General features: G+C 36.2%; 1 protein-coding gene across 2 annotated transcripts; it reads right to left on the reverse strand.

The window, feature by feature from the left end:
• Nucleotides 1-1,335: 1,335 nt before the first annotated feature.
• On the reverse strand, nt 1,336-9,580 carry LOC140812014 (inactive poly [ADP-ribose] polymerase RCD1). Of its 2 annotated transcripts, XM_073170180.1 has the most exons (8): nt 9,395-9,580; nt 8,670-8,704; nt 4,665-5,873; nt 3,914-4,155; nt 3,420-3,493; nt 2,786-2,959; nt 2,592-2,687; nt 1,336-1,621 (listed from the first exon to the last, which is right to left on the reverse strand). In XM_073170180.1, exons 3-8 carry the CDS (start codon nt 5,756-5,758, stop codon nt 1,532-1,534), a joined length of 1,770 nt encoding a protein of 589 aa, XP_073026281.1. In that variant the 5' UTR covers nt 5,759-5,873; nt 8,670-8,704; nt 9,395-9,580; the 3' UTR covers nt 1,336-1,531. The 2 variants fall into 2 exon arrangements, with proteins under 2 accessions (XP_073026281.1, XP_073026282.1); XM_073170181.1 differs by lacking the exons at nt 8,670-8,704; nt 9,395-9,580 and having other exon boundaries at nt 4,665-5,885.
• Between the last annotated feature and the right edge of the window lie 11,574 nt (nt 9,581-21,154).

Here is a 21,154-nt window from a genome sequence, read left to right on the forward strand (position 1 = left end):
TATAGATATTTTAGTTTAATTTTATACACAAAAGAATGAATCTAATTTTACTTATATGTGTCAACCAAACCATTAATAAAAATTGATCAATGTATTTTTTACTCAAAATTCATAATCAATTTTTTTATTCCATTTAGTTCTTGAAAATTAAATAGTAAAAAATAAAAAAAAATACAACAACCCCTATATACAAATAATTGCATTTAAAACCGTGTCTTTCAAAATCAGACATAAATAAAACATAAACCCTTTACAAATGGGATAAATATGTTCGATTTTTTTAAACACAAGAATTAAAAGTGCTTCATTTTTAAAAAATTGAAGATATACCAACCTATTAACAGTTTTTCAAGGATTGCCTTTTATCTTGAGCAAAGATCTTCAATTATTAAAAGTGAACAAGATTTCGGTTAAACCAAATTAATCGACCGAACGAATCAATTCGAAAATTCGGATCGGTTATTTCGGAAATTCGATTTTCAAATTAAAAAAATTCGGTTATATCATTTAATTCGGTTCGGTTACGGTTTTCAAAAGTTTGAAATCAGTTAACCGAATTAACTGATATAATAAATATTAGTATTTAATAATTTTTTTATTATTTATCAACTTTTATATATATTTAAATTTTTAATTTTAAAATCAACCATAATTCTAATCTAATTCTAAACACCTTGGCTTTCTCGTTCTCACTTCTCTATTCTTCACTCTTGACTTCATCCACCGTCTACCCATCTTTCGTCACCGATCGAGACGCCGCCCGCCCATGTTATGTTATTTTATAAAAAATACATGTATTAATTGTATTCAAACGAAACTTATACATTTGTGATGTATTTAATTTTATGTTTTTCGGCATTTCTGTAGACTGTAATGTACAAAAAAAATTACATATATAATTAAATTTAAATCACAGTTTTTTTAAAAGCTAATCAGTTAATTCAATCACCTACCGAATTAACCAATTTTAATTCGATTCGATCGGTTATGAAAATTAATTCGGTTCGATTATGAATACATATTTCGGTTCGGTTCGATTATGACTAATTCGGTTTGATCGATAACCGAACCGACCCAATACTCACCCCTACCAATTATCATAGATTCCCGTCTTCCGTTTTGGTTTTTTGGACTTTTCACACAAGTCTGATACACCTTACTTGTACATAAAGTCTTCAATTGGTTTGACATAAATGCCCTTAAAACCATGCTATACTTTATCCTACATTTTCTACTATTTGAACGAATGCTTCCACGTTTCCAGTTTACTTGATACAAAATCACAGTGTGCTGGAATTTGAACAGAGGATCACAAGTGAACAAACCATAACAAACTAAGGTCCAAACAAAATCAGCTGCTAGCATCAAAAGAGATCCCAGTTACAATCAGTACAAGTGTACAGAATTTTGAAGACATGAGTATTGGGGAAAGTCGAACCCGAAAGTAAAACTTAATACACATCCAAAGATATTCACAGCTTCCTAAAGACAGGGATATGGCTGTATACCTTCACCGAAAAGCTGGCTGCTATCACGAACATTTATAAGAGAGTTGACGGCCTTGTTCATTCCCCGACTCTTGAGCTGGAACAACCGTTTCTGTCTTTGGTTTGGGTGATAGCTGCAATTCAAACACCAAAAGTGACCATAAAATTAGAAAAGAATGTAGTTTGAAAGCTGAAACTTGGAGACAAAAGTGAAAATCAAGTAAATATACAATGCCAACTTCGTTTATGAAGTTGCCATGGATAACAAGAGGAATTGAATTCGTTCCAGTTAAGAATTTTAGATGCATTCCAAAAAAACAGAGGACATCACCGTGGTATAAATGAGGAACATATTCAATTGTAAAATCGAGGCGATATGAGATGACAGATGAGCAAAATTCCTTCGCAAAAATCTCCAACAGGTTGGAAATCAAGGAAGTTTAGCATGTTCATAGGTGAAGGGACTATATACGATGGTCACAGGACATAATAAAAACACATAAAATTACGAGACGGGACCAAGTGTAAAAATATAACATTTCACATGTTTGAAGCAGGGTTTGTAAGCTAAACACTCAAAGAGCATATATAATCAGGACACATTGAAGCACAAATGGAAAGGCAAAGCAAATAGTTTTTAATGAAAAGAAAAGTGATTATGCAGTCTGGTCGAGCAGATGCATCAAAGTTTAAGAATTTAAAACTTTAAAACCTTTTTTAGCAAGAAATGAAGTGAGATGTGACATTTGGATTTAATCGCAGTAATATAAACCCACTTTAGAGTCAGTTTTCAATAATTTAAGCATAGTTGTGAAGGCAGACGCCTATGCTCCTATAAACCCATTTGAATGTGCACCCTTGGTGAGTGGCATGCACAACTTTCTGCACACAATTTCTACAAGATAGAACTTTTTTCTACGTTGAGATTCCACAATCCTATGCATCTTGCCTCGTGTCAAGCTCCTAGGGACCCATGTCCTCTAGTGAATCTAAAGTCTTTAATAACTATGGTTACAGGCTTGGATTTAAAATTTACTGAAAGATACACACACAACACAAGATAAGTGCTCTGATAGATGTAAAGAACAAGCCAATGGGTCATACCTTGCCCTGAAGATTAAGTATTGAGGACTTCAGCAAAGCATCACCGACAATCAACCTTAACTTCTTCACAAACTCATCCCGGCTTATCTTCTTATTCTGCCAAGAATTATGTAAAAAAACAAGACAACCAACCACTTTCAAGACTTGTATAATAGACATTTACAACCAAGAAAATAATGTTTCAACAAACAGACCGTGAACAGCTCATAATTGGACTTGACAAGCTCCATATTTTTGGGAGGAATTTTATTTGAGATGGCAGCGAACAGCACAGAAAATGGCATCCACGGGCTGTTGGGAATTCTTGCAGAGGTTGAATGGTTAATAAAAGGTGTATGTGATGTCATAGCTGGATGACCAAAGCTTCCCTAGAGTAACCAGAAACCACCTCGAGTGAAAAATAGCAATGTAAAAGAACACTTCGAAAACAACCCAAAATCAAGGGATATCAAAATGCTATCAAGTTAATAGCGGTCAGTCATCATGTACATCACCATTTACAAATAAATGCAATGGAACAGATAACTTATACCCAACAAACAACACTAAAAGCAATCAACTTCCGATGAGCGCAGGTGAGGCCAGTAGGACATGACTATATGGAAGAACCAGACCTCAGACATGCTATCACCCTTGTCCAGTTTTAAAATGATACAAAAATACCTCCATCCTTAATAACTTGAATTTTTTTCTTAATTTAAAATACATGATTCTAGCCGACAAAAGGGATTCCCATACCAATCTAAATGAAAGAATCAAAGTAGCACCTAAGAAAGAAAGAGGCAGCAAATAAAATATAATTCAACTGCACATCAAACAGGACATTACCTTGGCCTGAGGTTCTTCATTATAAGTAGTAATCCCTGACACATTTATCCTGCTCTCTGTCTCAACCGGAGATCCTGCACACGTATTGTCAGACAAAATCTCAAGCTACTCCAAGGGTTAGGAGAAGAATAAATGTTCCTCAATAAAGTTAATTATAGGAGGCACCTTTCTCAGCTGGGTCACATGAAAAAGAGGATGATTGTTATGCGAAAAGATTCCCTCAAACTTTTTGATATTCTTACTATATATCTAACTGGGTAAGATTTATTATCTACAGAAACTTCTTGGTAGAAGCAACTCGCTCGTAACCACAAAATTCTTACAACGACAAAATTGAAATAAAACATAAAATAGGAAAATATCAAAGTACTTGGATTCTTAGCATTCGTGCAAGGACACAAATAAGACAACTAATTAAATCACATAAAATGCCATAAAAAGAAGATTTCTCCTCATAACAAGAATATAAAATTTCATTCAGAAGAGAAAACCACCTTCTCCGTTAGAAAACACCTTGAAACGTATGACAGATTCTGGGAAGATATGAGTATGAATGTTCATGTTCCATATAATGTAATGCTTCGGATCTTCAAGATTGTCGACTCCACTGTCAAACTTTTCATCACTTGGGTGAAACTGAGTCGATCCCAAACGGACATGCTCCATGTTTCCCATTATTACACGACAAAGTACCATATTTCGAGTATCATTTTCGTCACTATCATAATAGTTTGCACTGCAAAAATAGAAAAGATTCTTAACAAAAAGAATTTGAACTGAGAGACCTATTACACTTGTGTCAAGCCGAAGTACTACAATACTATGAGGCAAAATGAGAGTCTACTAATAAACTTGCGTATAAACATGGGCATGCCAAATAAAACATAGATCATTAAAAATTAAAATTATAGACAACAAAAATCACATGGACCCATATTAGATAATCAAAATCATCAGCTGTGCTATGATACAACAACCTACATTAGCACCAGAAATTACTCAGCTCGATGAAAATTGTTCCAATTTCAAACAGAAAGTGGGAAAATAACTCCATCATCTGACCTTGTTACACCATGTCAAGAATATCTAACACTGAATACAAATACCAATACCACAAGCTCTATAATCTCTAACTGTCACGAGGTCAGGAATGGATACTACTATACTAGTAGGAGTTGATGACAAAAAATTAAGGAAAAAATAAATCTGCTCAATGGTCGAGAAAAGAAGTGGAAGAAACTATACCTGAGATCACTACCATTAGCAGGTATGAGATAAACCCCAAAACCATACAAGGGCTCGATTTTTGATCGCTGGAAGTAGCCAATTCCATACTTCAGTATACTAGACACCATTCCTTTGGAACAAGGAAGCCAAGCGTAGAGGACCTTTGCACTCCCCCGGTATCTTTCAGTAATTTCAATCTGTTTCTGAAATATTTCATAGCGTGCATCAACTGCAGCGCTTGTGCAATGCTGTATGTCAACTATTATTGCTTTGGCAAAAGCGTTGATGCCTTGGAAAAACAGTTCTTTCGTAGCAGCAAAATCCAAAGACCTATCAATAGGATCTGCGGCCACAACCATGTCCGGTTCCACGCGTTCAATTTTACCATTTTGATCATCAATTTTGGAACAACTATCAACAATTTCATCAGAACCTTTTAGAGCAAAATTCTTGTTGGCCTGCACTTTCTCAAAGTTTGCACAGGACTCCCCACTAGAATTATTGAGACTGAAAGAGTCTAGTCCTTTAATATCCACCTCCAAGTGTAAGTTGATATCATTGCATCCAATAGGTTCACTGGCCATAAGGTCCTCACCTTCAGTAAATTCATATTGACATTCTTGTGCTTCGTCATGATCGCCAAATATTTCAGGGAAAAAACAATTTCCAGAAACATCTATCCATGCAATAGGTTTCTGATGACCTGTATTCAAATCCAACTGCATCATGTGCACAAAGTCCAGTAATATCTTATTACCGCCAAGCTCGACCTCTACTGCAGTTTTCTTAATAAGGTCTTTCTTTAGAAAGGAAACCAGATCTTGGGGAAAATCATTCCATTCGCCGTTATGATAATGCATCACGCGATCGGGAAGCCCACTTTTTTTAAAGTTAGAATAGCACTTCAGAAAATACTCCCCAGATGGAGTAACATAACCGCTACATTTTCTTGCAGATCCATCTAACTTTCTCCGCTTGCCAAGCTTGTGGATAGAAGAACTAGGCAACACGATGCTGGTAGCCCCCACGAAATAGGTCTCGCATCCAGCGGACCGTTTTCTCTTTATGTCAGCATCACGTGGACCACTATCCAATACCTTTACGAACTTCATTTTTATTTCTACTGACCACTGGATCAATCACTATCCAGAAGGTTTCAAACAAAACAAGAAGTTCGTACAATGAAGTCTTGGTCTTGTTTCAAAGAAACAAACCCATCAGGGTAACCTTAGAACACAGCCGAAGATTAATGTATCAACAGTTGGTGAAACATAAATAAAATTCATGAGAATAATACCAGTGCAATGCTAAAATCAATTACTCAATACAGACCAATTAATAAGACTATGACAAACAAAGCATAATGCGACAATTTGTAAAAAAACACAAAACTTTGAAGTTAATATACCACCAAAGCAATAAAATGAGATAATGCATTTATGTCGTTTCTTTATTCTTTCGTGAAGAGAAGCTGAGTATCAAGGAAAGGAGCCACCAAAGAAATAATGCCTATAGAAGGCAGGACATGATAACTAAGCATTAAAAAATGTTATTGTTCCAAGTAAACAGTAAGTGATACTATCAAGGAAACTAACTTTGAGGAAGCAAATCTAACTGTGAACAAAACAAGAAATATAAAGAATATCTCTTATATTCAGACCATCGTACCCATAGCAAACCAGTTTTGTTTCAAAAAACAAATCAACTCTCACACCCAGTGTGACTCAAATCGTAGGAATGTATGGAAAAATATACCGATATAAATATTAGAATGAAAAAGAACAGGTGGTATTCTATCAGGGCCATGCTACAGCAGGAAGCACAAACCAGCCAACTATTTAGGTTGCAGCTAATAAAACGGTTCTAGATTATCGAGACAGTCGTCAATAAAGTATCCAAGTTAAATAAAAAATAAATTTACAAGTGCGTGTAAACGAATTGGACTTTTTCTTATCAAATAGAAAATTAAGTTGATAGGTAAAATATAGACATTTGTTCGGCATAAAATAGGTGATACTAAATTAAGTCATTTGTTTGGGACAAATAGTCACTATAAAGAGCAAAAACATACTCAGGGCTATTAGAAAAACAACCAATTAAATGTAGGCCTGATTGGAAAGTGAGAAATACGAAGGAAAATTAAATGGAAAGATGGTGTCATTAAATTTAAGGTAATCATATGTAGCAGGTAATCAAATTTACGATTTACCTACTATACAAACTTTCAGATGGTGTCACTAAATTTGAGGTAATCAGAATTAGCAGGTAATCAAATTTATAATTTTACATAGTATATATAATTTCGTTGGAAATTTTATAAGCATGTGCTCCAAAAACTTCCAAATGTCGATAATGGTGTGAGCTCAATCAGAAAATGGTTTGTCTATGCTCGATCCTCATACCAGAATGGGAATAGGTTTGAACTTCGAACACAATTCTCCGGGCATCACATGAAGAATGCCTCTCTCTAGCTTTGGAAACAGGAAGATATACGATAGGTTGTGCATCAAATCTCCAATAGGTAATCTCAAAATTTGTTCAGGAAATGGATGGAATTGGCGTACGTATTTTGCAATAGACAACTAGCTAAAATAGCCCCAATTGGCTAAAATTTATTGCTCAGACACATTCACATGGACGAGCGATTGGGTACGTACTGCAAAGGCACACTAATAAAAGAAAAAAATGATAATCAAGGACACCACCAGTAACTTTTAACTTATTTAACTATCATGGCTTCATAAAAAATGTCTTCAAAATAAATAATTGTTCAATTTCTTTCCGACAAAAATGATCGTCTCCAAGTCTGGGGATCAACACATATAACAAGGGGAAGATACATGAGGCACAAAAACATCTGGCATTTCCATTCTCTGCAAGTTCAATTCTTTCCAACATCTGATGGTTTAATTGCTGTAAACAGTATCTCTAGACAAATATCATACATTTAAGAACTTCGAGTGCCTCAATCCATCAGTCAAAGTCTCTAATCATTGACCGCACAAAGTTCATTTTACACAAGGAAAAAAACAGAAGGATTCCAGAATATAAAAGATACTAGTTACATGCACTGCCACCACAAAACCGGCGGTAAAGAATCAAGATGTTGCGTCAAAATTTAAAAAAATCATAAATCCATTCTTTTGCCCTTCAAGGATATTGAATTTAACACCATAAATGCATTCTGGGGGTAAAGAATCGAGAATCTGAGTCAAACTTCATAAGAATCCACAAATGCATGATTTTGGCCTTTAGACAGATATCTGTTTCCTGCTTTACTTGGCAAACCCAATTCAAAAAATTAAGTTTCAGTGCACTCGGGGTAAAATAGGTGATTTGCCGCAACTGATGGGGCAAACAATCAGTTTAAAAAATTGGGAGAATGCATACATAAATCGCACTTAATGCCTAACACATTAAAGACAACTGAAATAAACCTGTAATAATACTTACAATATCTGATCATCAACAGCTGTTTCATTTTGCTACTGGTGATCAAATAAATCATAAATGCACTTTTTCGACAAATTAAAGACATTTCCAAATTCAACTTCATACCGGATGCTTGTAGGAATCAATGATTTTTTCATCACAACTTTTAATTTTGCTACAAATCTTTATTAATCAGAAAGAACAAGTTCAACAGATTAAAATTTAACGAATTTCGTGTGCAATTGCAAGGAATAGTTGGAAAATAGCCATTTTAATGGTGTTGGACTGTTAGGTCCAAGTCCAACTAATCAAAACAAACCAGTTATCTCACAATGAACCATAACGATGATGTAACAATAGCGTGTTCCATGTGGATGCAACAGTTTCCACAAAAAATGCAAAGACAAAGATATATTAGTTACTTGATGATTCTGACACGTGAACAGTACACGCAAACAATAAAATCACAGGTATAACTGGAAAATGTATTATAAATGCGCATGATACTCAGGAGGTGAAGATAAGAGTTCCCTCGTTTTTATATACATATAAACCAATCAGATACCAAAATGAAGCATAAAAAAGACTTACAGTTGGCCAATTCCAAACCATATGGACTCAAGAACCTACACAAATTTCAAACATGAAGACCATGTCAAAGGGGAAGAGGATCCACACGTGCATATAAATTATACATCGCAAACAATCAACGTTTGCCAATCTTTCATGAACTGAAATCAGGTAGTCCGGTTTTTCTTTTTCATTTCCTGCACATTTTTTCTCATTTTGCCAAACAAAAAACGAAATTAAGGTTAATTTTTTTCCAAATAAATCATATCCCACATAACATGACACAATTTAAAAGAAATTTCTTCTAGCTACAAAAATCATGAAAACCATTTTTTTAACAAAAAATTGTGTCAAACCAGAGAATTAACAGAACCTCCCAAAAAAAACTAACGGAGCAAATAAAAACCCAGGATTCACTCCCGGCGGAGGCTCCGGTAGTAAAAAATTCAAGAATTCTCTCCTTTTCAATAAAATTACTAATCCTTGTGCAATCACCTCATAATTTCCAAAAATAACACTTTAATTTGCCAATGAAATTACAGATCTATATATTTTAATTCTCCGTAGAACCGAATTAAAACTCCAACGAGAAAACTTTAATTTGCCCATGAAATTGCAGATCTTTTTTTTTTTCCTTTTAATCTCGGTGCAACCAAATCAAAACCAATAGATCCAAAACATAATCACATACATATATACACCATATACAATCACGAATATATACATACACCACTGGTGCAAAATACCTGAAGACATGTAATATACACAGAGAGAAGACTCGACAGATTAATTTTCTTCCAATTTTTTTCCTCCTGCCCAATATGCAATTCGCGAACCCTAGTTGAATAATCAACGAGGAAAACTTCCCTGCAGTCCTTACAAGGTACAGTATTTACAATCATTTCGCATTTTTGGATAACGACAAAATGTTGCAAAAGTTAGTTTCATTTTAATAATAATAATAATAACTAGAACATCGATGCAACCATGGTGAGTTTATATAATATTTTTTATAATCTATTTATTTTATATTTAAATAAGAATCAAAATATATTTATAAAAAATAATGTGAAATTATACTACAATTTTAATGTATAAATTTAAAAATAAAAAAATAAAAAAAAAGACTTTAGCAAAAATTGAACATACAATTTGATGTTGACTTAGATAAAAGTTTTAACACTTTATTAATATATATAATTATTAAAACAAATCATAACATGAAAAGTTAATTACTCTAAGTTTCAAAATTTTAATAATATATTATAAATATAAATGATAATAATAATAATAATAATAATAATAATAATAATTGGTGATGATGCTAAATTAATAATAGCAATGTTGACGATGAAAAATGTATGGGAAATAATAAAAAGTTTTTTCGCCTAACTCTTTTGTGAATAATAAAAAAATCCATAATTCTCGTGTGAAAATTAAATAGTATATTAAAATTTAACTATTTTATAAAAGTTGCACAAACACTCCTGGATTGACTGGAAATCTAGCGAGTTGAAGTATTTTGATGATATCTCATAGATCAGTGATCAAAATGACAAGCAAACAAAACGGTTAAAAGAAAAACTCAATTTGCTACAAATCATACTTCAACTCGACTAGACTAGTTTGGACGTTATATTTACTAGCCGTACGTTGCCGGTTGCTGTATTCATGTCATCCAGCTCGATCTTGCAGAGTCTAGTTATGTTAGAATCAGAATTTTGGAAGTTTGACAAATTGAGCGATTAAAAACTACCGAACTGATCAACTCAACCGAACATATGTTCAGTTGCACAGTCAGTTCATCAATCGACTATGAAAGTCAGCTGATAAATCAGTTTGACACGTCATCAGGTAAGGAGCGTATCTGTCAAGCGACAATTTGTAAAAGATCAGACTGCAACTTGTAGTGTGTAGAACCCGTAAATCAGAATACGTATAAGTCATGCATAATTTCTAGTATTTAAACTAAAATGATTTTATTGCATGAACATTTGAATTCTTTTCTTTAAATTTATTTATTTCACGCAGTAGTTTAGTTGCTACCTTTCAGTTAAATAAGTGAGGCCGGACTGGAGTTGGAGTAAAAAGATAAATTTTAATATTAAGAAAATATTCCAAAAATTTATTTAAGATAAATAATAAGTTAATTTATTGTAAAAGAATGTTTAAAAAATTATTTAAGTATTTAATTATTTATCCATGTATGCAAGCTAATGTTATTCAATAATTAATTTCTTAATCCACTAAAATATTTAATGGGTAGATAAAATACTAGAGATTTAAAATCCAATAATTAGGAAATATTTCCCCCTCCAATTTATTGTGATTTTCGGCCATTGTACTTTAAGGGATTTAAAATTTTGTCAACTCACCATTTTTGATATCTTTCTTTATCCCTTCTTAGCATAGATAATCTCTAAAATTTTATTCACCACTAATTAATATTTAAGCAATATTCTACCATGTTTATCTAGCAATATCTCTCTCCTTTTTAATTAAGAAAAATCGGCCCCTCCCTTATTTTAAAAGATTTAAATTAGTTTATCAACTCACTCCTTATTATCTCTTCATAATCTTTTTTGGTAGATAATCCCTCAACTTTTAATTCTCAATAATTAAACAATTAAGAAATTTCTACCTTGCTTTTGAATGATAAAAATCGGCCATACTCCCTAGAATATCAACCTCAAAATCTTTGATATCATTCTCCTTCCTTATCTCACAAATTCAAAGATAGAAAAAGATTATTTGCTCCCTTTATCTTGCCAACTTTCCCTTCACTCTCCTAGACATATTTCTCTCCTCCATCTTCGAAAATTCTGAACATTTCAGCACTGAAAATCGTGAGCAAGCCATAGAAAATTAAGAGAGAAAATCGAGGGAAACAAGAAAAAGAAGAATACTATGTCTCCTCCGTGCCGCGTCGTCGTAGTCGTTTGTTTTTCGTTCAAAACAAACCAATGCATGTTTATATCTTCCTTCACACTTCAATCAAGCCATACTGATATTTTAATACATCGCACACATGAATTTTTTTCAGCAAAACCGAAATACATGAGGTATATTTTCGAAACTTCATGTGCAGAATTTTTCTGGTTTTTTTTCCCTTGGTTCACGGGTTCTGCGTTTTTGGTGTTTCAGGTGGTTGGCTCGTGTCCAGGCTCCCAAGGCTCATCTAGACATGTACTAGGACATCTTAGGATCATATTGGTCCATTCGTTCAAGCCCCATACACGCTGGAAAGTTAGAAACGACAGCAACTCCTCCATATTGTCACAATGAGTCTCGATTTTTTTGTTTGCTGTCAAGGGAGAAAGTTTCTCATCTTGGCTGCCCTAGGGGCTATAGCCATGGTTAGGACACCCTCTTATTATGTCTAAGACGTGATCAAGTCGGCCTTTTGAGGCTTGGTCCATGATGGAATCGGTTTTCAAATAAAAACAAGAACAACCCCTTCGACCCCTTCATTTTCTGCATGTGTCTGTTCGAGTTTATGGTGTTGGTGTGGATCTTGGTTGGCTTCTCAGCCCTTAGCCATGGTTCATACCATACCCCTTGATGTCTATATCATGCCATGGTCAATCAAATGGCCACTGGAAAGGTCCATGACAGCAAACGAAGCAATCCTCCCCACGCGCGCAGGTGTGCTCTCGGGTGGAACCATTTGGCTTCTTCGGTTGTTGCTTGATTTGTGGCTGGCCTAGGGCCCTTAGCTATGGTTCAAGACAACCCATAGGATGTTGGGAAGAGGCTTTGGTCGGTGGTTTGAGCCCCAATGGCCAATAGTCTCGAAAACGACGCAAGGAAACGAAAGCGCTGATGCTGTATTTTGTGGACAACAAGTGGTGCTTCGGTTCAGAGGGCCGTTTGAGTTCTTGGTTGGCTTTTAGCCTATGTCCTTGGACTGGACAGTACCTCATCGAGTTAGTAAGGTCATGTTTTTGGCCGTTCGTGATTCGGTTAAGTTTAGAGGTCGTACGAGAAATTACGGTGCGATGTGCCAAATTGATTCTCGAAAAAGCGTTTCATGTTTTGGCCTCCATTCACCAAAATTTCGACTTGTATCATTTTAGGAGCATTATTTCATCATTTTAGGCATATTTTAATCATGACTAATTGATGGTTCGATGTTGGTTCGGTTTGGTAAGAAGTTATGATTAAGTACTAAGTCGTTGGGCGTAATTGTCTCATTTTCGGATTTAATTACAAAGTTTGGTCAAGTAGAATTATTTGCATAACTTCATGTTAGATTTAAGTCGCAGAGATCCTGGGAACGATCCAACCCATTCGGTAAAAAATTAATACATGATATTTAATTTCGTTGTTTAATTACATTACGTGTATAAAAATATAAAATATTCATTTTTGAGATTTATGCGATATTGCTTGTGGCCATTTGACTATCATGGGATTATTGTATCACCCGGTGGTCACTTACCGGTTCAGTTCAGTTCCACCCAGTATACTGTGGCATTAGCCTGATCAGACAAATAGTACTTCACCCGGTGGTCACTTACCGGTTCAGTTCAGTTCATGGGGCCACTTGCGTAGAACATTATCTCAACAGAAAATCATTACATGCTATTATATGACCGGGCTCTACGGAGCAAACATTTCACTTACGATTTTTAGTTCAGTTATGCATGTATTTATAATTATTCATGATGCGATTTTCAGTTCAGTTATGCAAGTATTATAATAACTCATGACACGATATTTTCACTTTGCATGCGATTTTATTATTATTACTTGTTATTTACGATATATGCATGCTGAGTCTTTAGATTCACTAGACTTGATTGTTGTAGGTACTGATGAGGTCGGGATCGAGGGCGGGGACCAGTGAGCCATCCTGGGTCAGCAGTAGTGGAATCTGAGGACCTCATTTCAGCATTTACCATTTTTATGCAAAAACATTTTTACCTTTTGTTGGATTATTTTTAAATTGATATTTTGCAAACAATAATTACTTCCACTGCTATTTCGAATATTTAAATATCGAATCTCTTTATCAGTTTACTTATTTAAAGAGGCATTTTAATTAGTTAAAGAGAAAATTTTAAATTTTTCCGCAAATTTTCAAACACGAATTTTCGGGCCATTATATAGTGGGAACGCCGCATATCAGAACGCCACAGTGTACGATTGTCAGAAGAATGATGACGTGCCTACTAAAGACAAATCAACAAATATACTTATTTGAGCGCATTCAATATTACCGTTGGGGAGCAAAGCCTATAAATAGCCGAGAAGATCAGCTGAGAAAAGGACTTTAGCGCATACATTCATTCTTGAGTTAAACAGTTTTTAAAGATGAGTTACAAGAAGCTCACACCTATAAGATTTATTCATAGCGTTTAGGCTATATTTTGAGCACTAACATAAGCACTCATTGTTATCTTATTCGATCTTTTTAGAACAGTTGTGCTTAGTAAACATATCAGTTGTGTACTGATAAAAGTTGTGAAGATACTAAGAGTTTCAGTGTTAAGTCTAAACTGAAGTGGGTTATTACAGTTGCTGTAATAAAGAACACAAGATTATCGAATTCAGTTTTTCACCAAACTGGTTCACTCTTTCGAAATGATTGGAAAGTAGTCAAGTGTTTATTCAACCCTCCTTCTAAATACTTTCACTCAACCAACAGATCCTAACAAGTGGTATCAGAGTTAGTTGTTCTAAGAATGACATTTGGAAGCTAATATTTTAAAATATGTTTCAAAATGTTATTTAAAATGGATTTCAAAATCCTCTTAAAAATTTTATGTGAGCTTACTGTGGGAAAAGAGAAGATTGTTGGATCTGCAACTAATATTGTAGCCACTTCTCTCGACTCCGGATTTTGTTGTTTTAGCAACTTGCAAGGATTTGAGTTCAACTAACAGCAGAACAGCTAAACTGATCGGTGGACAAGATTTCAGTTTCTAGCCTACCAGTTTAGCTGATCAATAGACGAAACCCAGCTAAGTTGAAATTCTGGATGATTAAAGTGGAGCTTAATCATAGCAGTATACCACCGCTTAACTGCCATATCAGATCAGAGTAAATGATCAATGCGGTTCGGAATCAGTTGAGTCCAATTTGAGTCCGCTCGACCAGTTAGCCAGCACAGAGATCAAGTTCAAGGCAAATTAGATGCTCTTCTGGCAAAAAAATACTCAAAATCGATGCAACATTTGAAAGCATTCAAGGCGACCAGTTATTGGTATATCCAGTTCTATTATGTATAAACTAACTGATATTTAATGTTGTTTAATATTTACTAAGTGTAGTAGCATTTCCCTTACACTTGATGGTGTGCTTAATGTATAATATAAAAGACACTTATTTGATTAAATAAACATCATGTTTATCCAGTTGGTTTGAATGTAATTGAACTGATATTTTCAGTTAATGTGTTGCCTAAACTGTTTGGATGATAAATGTTGCTAGAACTTCATTAAAACGCGTAAATGATTAAATTTTTAAGGGGGAGTTTTTAATTCAGTTCTTGGAGGGAGTTTTCTTTAATATTATCCCTTGAACAGAAAAATATTTAAAACTCATTTTTAATTCATTTTTAAATTCAGTTCTTGAGGGGGAGCATTCTTATCCCTCGAACTGAAAATTTCCTACTAATTGCTTTAGAATTTTTTTATTCTCACAAAGGGCGTGAATCAGTTAAATTTTAAAATTTAAATTTTTTAAAAATCGTTTTTCTTGTTCAAGTTTTGTGATCATAAAAAAAGGAGATTGTTGGAACATTTTATGTCCGCAATCTTGCTTATTTTGATGTTAAAAAAATTTATTATTTTGTTTCTAATGGTTTTATCTAAGTGCGCAGAAACTGGAACTGATCAGGATTCGAACTGATCAGTTATCGAGCCAAAACTGAAGCTAACGAGATGCAAACTTAAAGCGCCAACTGATCGTCCAAACTGAACCAGTTCAACTGAAATATCAAAATATCAGTTCAACTGATTGTCTAGCTGATAGGCAATTCAGCAGAATACCTTCAGAAGCCCGGCCGGCTGATGAAGAGCTCAACTGATGAAAAGTCCAGCTGACCAGTTCAACTGAAGCAGCGAAATCAGTTCAGCTGATGAGCCAACTGATTTCACTGAACCATTTCAAGATTAGTTCAACTGACCAGTTCAGAACATCAGTTAGGAATCAATCAGTTTACAGAACACGAGAAACTTATTCAATGGAATTTAGCTATACGCACTGAGAAAAATCTTTTATCAAGTCAAAGGACAATAATAGACATTTCAGCAGTGCTTAAAACGAAAACGTTCTAGAATGGCTGTAGGAAAGTAGAAGATAAATATCGAGGGAATGATTCAAAATGCAACAGATACAATAATTTATTCTCACTGTACGATCAAGCTTCACGCCTATAAGTAGAAGATGAAGATCAGTGAAGACCAATGAACAAAGTGTGTGGAACACAAATGTATATGAAGATCAAAAGAGAAAAAGGGCATGCCAACTGCTTAGTATAGAAGCAAAATTCTCAGTGTGTGAGAACACCTTCGTGTTGTATTCATAGTTCAATTCTCACACACGCACACACACAATCACTCACAAATACAAAGAGTTGAGCTTATTGACTAGATAAGTGAGTCTTGCTCAAAGACGTAAAAATTGTGTATGTAGTCTTTGACACATAGACGTTAAACAAGTGTTGGTTGGAAGGTGCTGCCTTCAGTCTAGACTAGGAGTTCAGTTAGGCAGTAGAGTAAGTCTTAAGCTGAGTGGGTTTGTACAAATCTTTGTATAAATCAAAGTATTCTAGTGAAACCTACCCGAGGTGGTAGAAAAAGTGATGAAAAACAAGTTGGTGAGAGCAAAAATGATTGCAGCTCTTCTGAAACTAGTACTCAACCACATTTGGACCAAAGCAAGTCAAGTATAATGCGATAATCTTTGTTCGGTCTAGTACGTTATATGAACATGATACGCCTGAAATCAAATGAAATATCTACTACTTAAAATGCCATGAGAAATTTTTTTTTTTGCAAGATAAATTTCGAAAATTCATAACTTATGCATGCATGCAATATTTGTAATGTCCGAGATTTAATTACTGTAATCAGACGTTGATTAACTGACATGATCGAGATTATACAAACTGGAATGAAGAAGCCGGGCCATTCAGAGAAAAAATTGGGTGAAGCATGTGAGTTATGCATATTTGGTACAGAACTGGTGGCGCCCGAGCGGCAGAAAGTTACCGCCCGAGCGCCAATGCACCATAAGCTTACCCTTGGACAGAATAGCTGGCGCCCGAGCGGTAGTTTTTGACCGCCCGAGCGCCAGGGGATGAGAACTTGAGGGCTTGGGCAGAAAGTCTGGCGCCCGAGCGGTAGTTTTTGACCGCTCGAGCGCCAGTGTGTTGAAAGATGAGTAACCGAACAGCATGTTCGGCGCCCGAGCGGTAGATTATGACCGCTCGAGCGCCGCCTGAAAATGATGAAAAAAAGATGACACGTAGCTTGACATGCAACGTGTATATATATATATACATTACAAGCCTTAATTCCCTGAGAAGGCATAAGCGAAGATCGAGAAAAGCTTCAGAAAAGTAGTGAAAAATCCTTACGCCTTTTGTGAGAAATCCGGCCGTCCGAATTAGAATCCAACTTCAGTACTTTGTTCCTATCGACGCATGCTTCATCTGGACGTAAGTTTTGTTACGTTTAGACAAGATTTGAATTTATGATATTGTCAGAATTGAATATGAATCAGATATGATGTTTCTACTACCATAGACATTGTAGAACTAAAGTCGGATTAAAGAACAGACCGTTTCTATAATTGTTATGATTTTTGAAAGATATTGACTGAGATTCTATATCAAAATTGTGTTAATATTCAGAGTATGAATTATGTTGACACAGATTATGAGTTCCAGTATTATAATTGTGATGTTCAGATTGACGGGTTAGTCAGATTGTATTATTATGCCGTCGAAACATCAGTTGATTTAGATTGATCAGATTCAGATATGATTCGATTATATTGTGATATCGATGACATGAATTGAATTGTATCTTGTTCAGATATTGATCAGATTGTATACTGAATTGAGTATTGATCAGAACAGATTGTATATTGAGTTATTCACTGATACAGCGTATTCGATATTGTCATTTCAGATTTGATATGGACAGAGTTGAATACAGGTCATCGTCTTCGTCAGACAGGGACGACAAAGGTATAATTCATGTGATATTCGGGAAGACACAACTCAAATAAGATACTATTTGAGTTTCCCAGCAAAAATCACATACTAGCTTTATTGTTTATATTATGCTTTGTTTACAGATTGTTATACATTGCATTTTAAGATATGTATGCTTTGTTTACAGATTGTAATACATTGCATCTAAGATAGGAAAGTCTTGACAGCTCAGTCAGACTTCTAGACGTTCGGTGTATCGTACATAGGAGCAGACACCCTCCGATTGTAGCACCACGGTACAGCCATGGCCGAAGTCTAGGAATAAGACGTACAGTTACCACGATCGGTTGAGTAAGTAACAGCCATTGACGTCTTATTCATCACGGGATCTCTAGAGTTATAGTTGAGTCGAGTCTAGACATGATTTGATTAGAACTGCATGTGTTTATAGATATGGTTTCATAGACTATGAAACCTATGTTTATTGCTTTCAGTTATGACAGCATGTTTATATGATTTGATTTAAATTGCATCTTTATCTGAATTGAGTTGCATGCTTATTTTGATTTGATTTCATAAATTATGAAATCTATTACTTTTGAATATGATCATGATAGCATGTTTGATGATTTAGATTGTTTCTATACATGCTTACCATGTTTTATACTGGGATTTATTCTCACCGGAGTTATCCGGCTGTTGTCTTGTTTTGTATGCGTGCATGACAACAGGTGGGACATGAGCGGGGTCGAGAAAATGACGAGAGAAGATGATTACGGACTTGGATATAGATAGGTTTTATTACTAGAACTTTAGTAGTTGAACCTTAGATTAATTGAAAGACTGTTGTACATTATTGTACTTTTATACAGATATGTATATTATTTAGATACCATTACCTTCCGCACTTATATTTTAAAAGAAAAATTTTTAGACCCTGTGTAGTAGCCCGAATGCCGAATTGGGTAATTAACGGATTAATGGTGATTAATCATGATCGGAAGGTCCGAAGATGGTTCGGAAGCACCGAAGAGTTCGGAAGGTCCGAAGTGAGATCGGAGGATCCGATCATTAGGTGTCAAGAGTTGATCGACACGTGGGAGTTCGGACGTTCCGAAGTGTAGGTTCGGTGGATCCGATCATGAGGTGTCAAGAGCAGCTGGACACGTGCATGTTCGGACGGTCCGAAGTGTAGGTTCGGTGGATCCGATCATGAGCTGTCAAGAGCCAGTGGACACGTAGCGTTCGGACGTTCCGAAGTGGTGTTCGGAGGATCCGAACATGGCCTATAAATAGTGGTCGGATTTCCTCATTTTGACTCGCCAATTCAGAGAGTTCCATAGCATTTCAGTCGTTTCTGACAGGTTCTAGTCTTGTTCCGAGATTTGGGCACTAGCGGGGAGCTGCTGGTCTTGTAGCAGAGCTGTGCTCTAGTTGGGAGCCAGCGGCATCAGCGGGCTAGCGACGGACGAAGGTTTGGAATTTTATCAGTATTTATCTCAGGATTATCTAGTTAAGTCTGGTAGATAAGTTTAGTGATGGTTTTCACTTGATGAATAGGCTTGGATTAGACCTGTTGTCTGGTTGTTCCAGTGGATTAGGATTGCTGTGATAGAGGTACGAAAGTACTATCCGAGATATCCTGGTTGAGTATACATTCATATATGTGTTGCATGATTATGTGGTGCATTGATATATGTCATATGATGCATGCTATTATGTCACGTTTATTACTGCACGTTGCATTTCATGTTGAGCCGTATCTCCTTCGAGATAGCCTTTGCTGTTGAGCTGTATCTCTTTCGAGATAAGCTATATCTTGGGGCCGCTCAGCCCTGTCTTGTGGACGCATGGACACCGAGAGTACACAGTGGCCGACGGGTCGGGAGGGCTTCGGTGGTCCGGGACATTTTAGGTCCACGTCTGTCTTGTAGTGGATGCAGTGACCCAGAGGTTGGACCGCGCGGCACTATCCACTTGGCGCCTCTAGACTGAGCATTGTTGAGATCCTTTTGTGATTCCTGTTTCTTGACTACCCCGGTATCATGATCATAGCACGTGCATTTCATATAGGTCTGTATACTCATACTTTTGTACTGGGCGTTCTTATCGCTCACGTCCTCGGTTTTGTTTATCTTGGACACCCCATTCCCTCGGGGCAGGTCTCAGGTTGGATGGTTCCGGAGGAGCAGGAGGAGGACGTTGAGTAGCCGGTTGGTTTAGTTTCGGTATCATTTGATTCGATATGGTTGTACCAGATATTCTTTACCTTATTTTGAGTTGTTCTAGAGTTCGTTTGGGTTGTATAACTATCATTTGTTAGTTGTTTCCGCTATTATCTCTGATTAGTAATTATTAAGTTAATTGCATGCTTAGTTTTCAATTAGTAGGTGATTCTGGAACGGGTCACTACATTTATGGTATCAGAGCATGCGTATGATTTTGGGATATAGATTTTGTTTTGGGATTTCCGTTGACCATTTTTCCCTATTCTATCTTGTAGCGATGGCTGACCATTTTGATGACGGGAGTAGTCAGGGGAGTGTAGGTCGATGGGGTGACCAGGATGATCTTAGGCGTCACCATGAGCATCGTCATCGTCGGGATGGTCCTAGGCGTTTCGATATGCATCGTTTCATGTAGATGGGGCCTAAGCCTTTAGTTGGCGGTGAGACTCCCGATGATGCGGAGGATTGGTTAGAGCGCATGGAGAGTTGTTTCCGCGCATTCCAGTGCACCGATGAGCAGAAGATGGAGACCCTTAGTTTTCTTCTTGAGGGCCGTGCTCGCAGGTGGTGGCGATCGACTTCTGCGCCGATAGTTCAGTCTCAGGGTAGAGCGACTTGGGCCGATTTCCGTGCAGCGTTCATGCAGCTGTACTTTCCTCCAGCCCTTCGCCAGGCCAAGACGATTGAGCTCTTGAACCTGAAGCAGGGGAGTATGTCTGTTGATGAGTATCAGCAGAAATTCTTTGAGTTATTACCCTTCGCTCCTCATATCAGTGGCAGTTCTGAGGCCAAGTATGATCATTTCCTCCAGGGCCTTAATCAGGAGATCTTTGATCGAGTCACTGTCTGTGATAATCCTACTTCGTACGATGGGTTGGTGAACCGGTGTCGTCAAGCAGAGATCAGTCTCCAGCGTGGTAGGGCTATTCTTTCTTCTAGACCTCCGAGTACTTTGAGGCCTCGATCTCAGTCGTTCAAGAAATCTGGTTCGTCTTCTTCTGGATCTAGATCTCGATCTAGCGGTGTTTTCCGCTTTGGTAAGAAGAAGGAGTCTTGTGCGCATTGTGGGAAGAACCATCCATCGGAGCAATGCCGAGTAGCCGCAGGAG

Source organism: Primulina eburnea, chromosome 14, assembly GCF_022965805.1.
Source record: "Primulina eburnea isolate SZY01 chromosome 14, ASM2296580v1, whole genome shotgun sequence".
Lineage (NCBI taxonomy): Eukaryota > Viridiplantae > Streptophyta > Magnoliopsida > Lamiales > Gesneriaceae > Primulina > Primulina eburnea.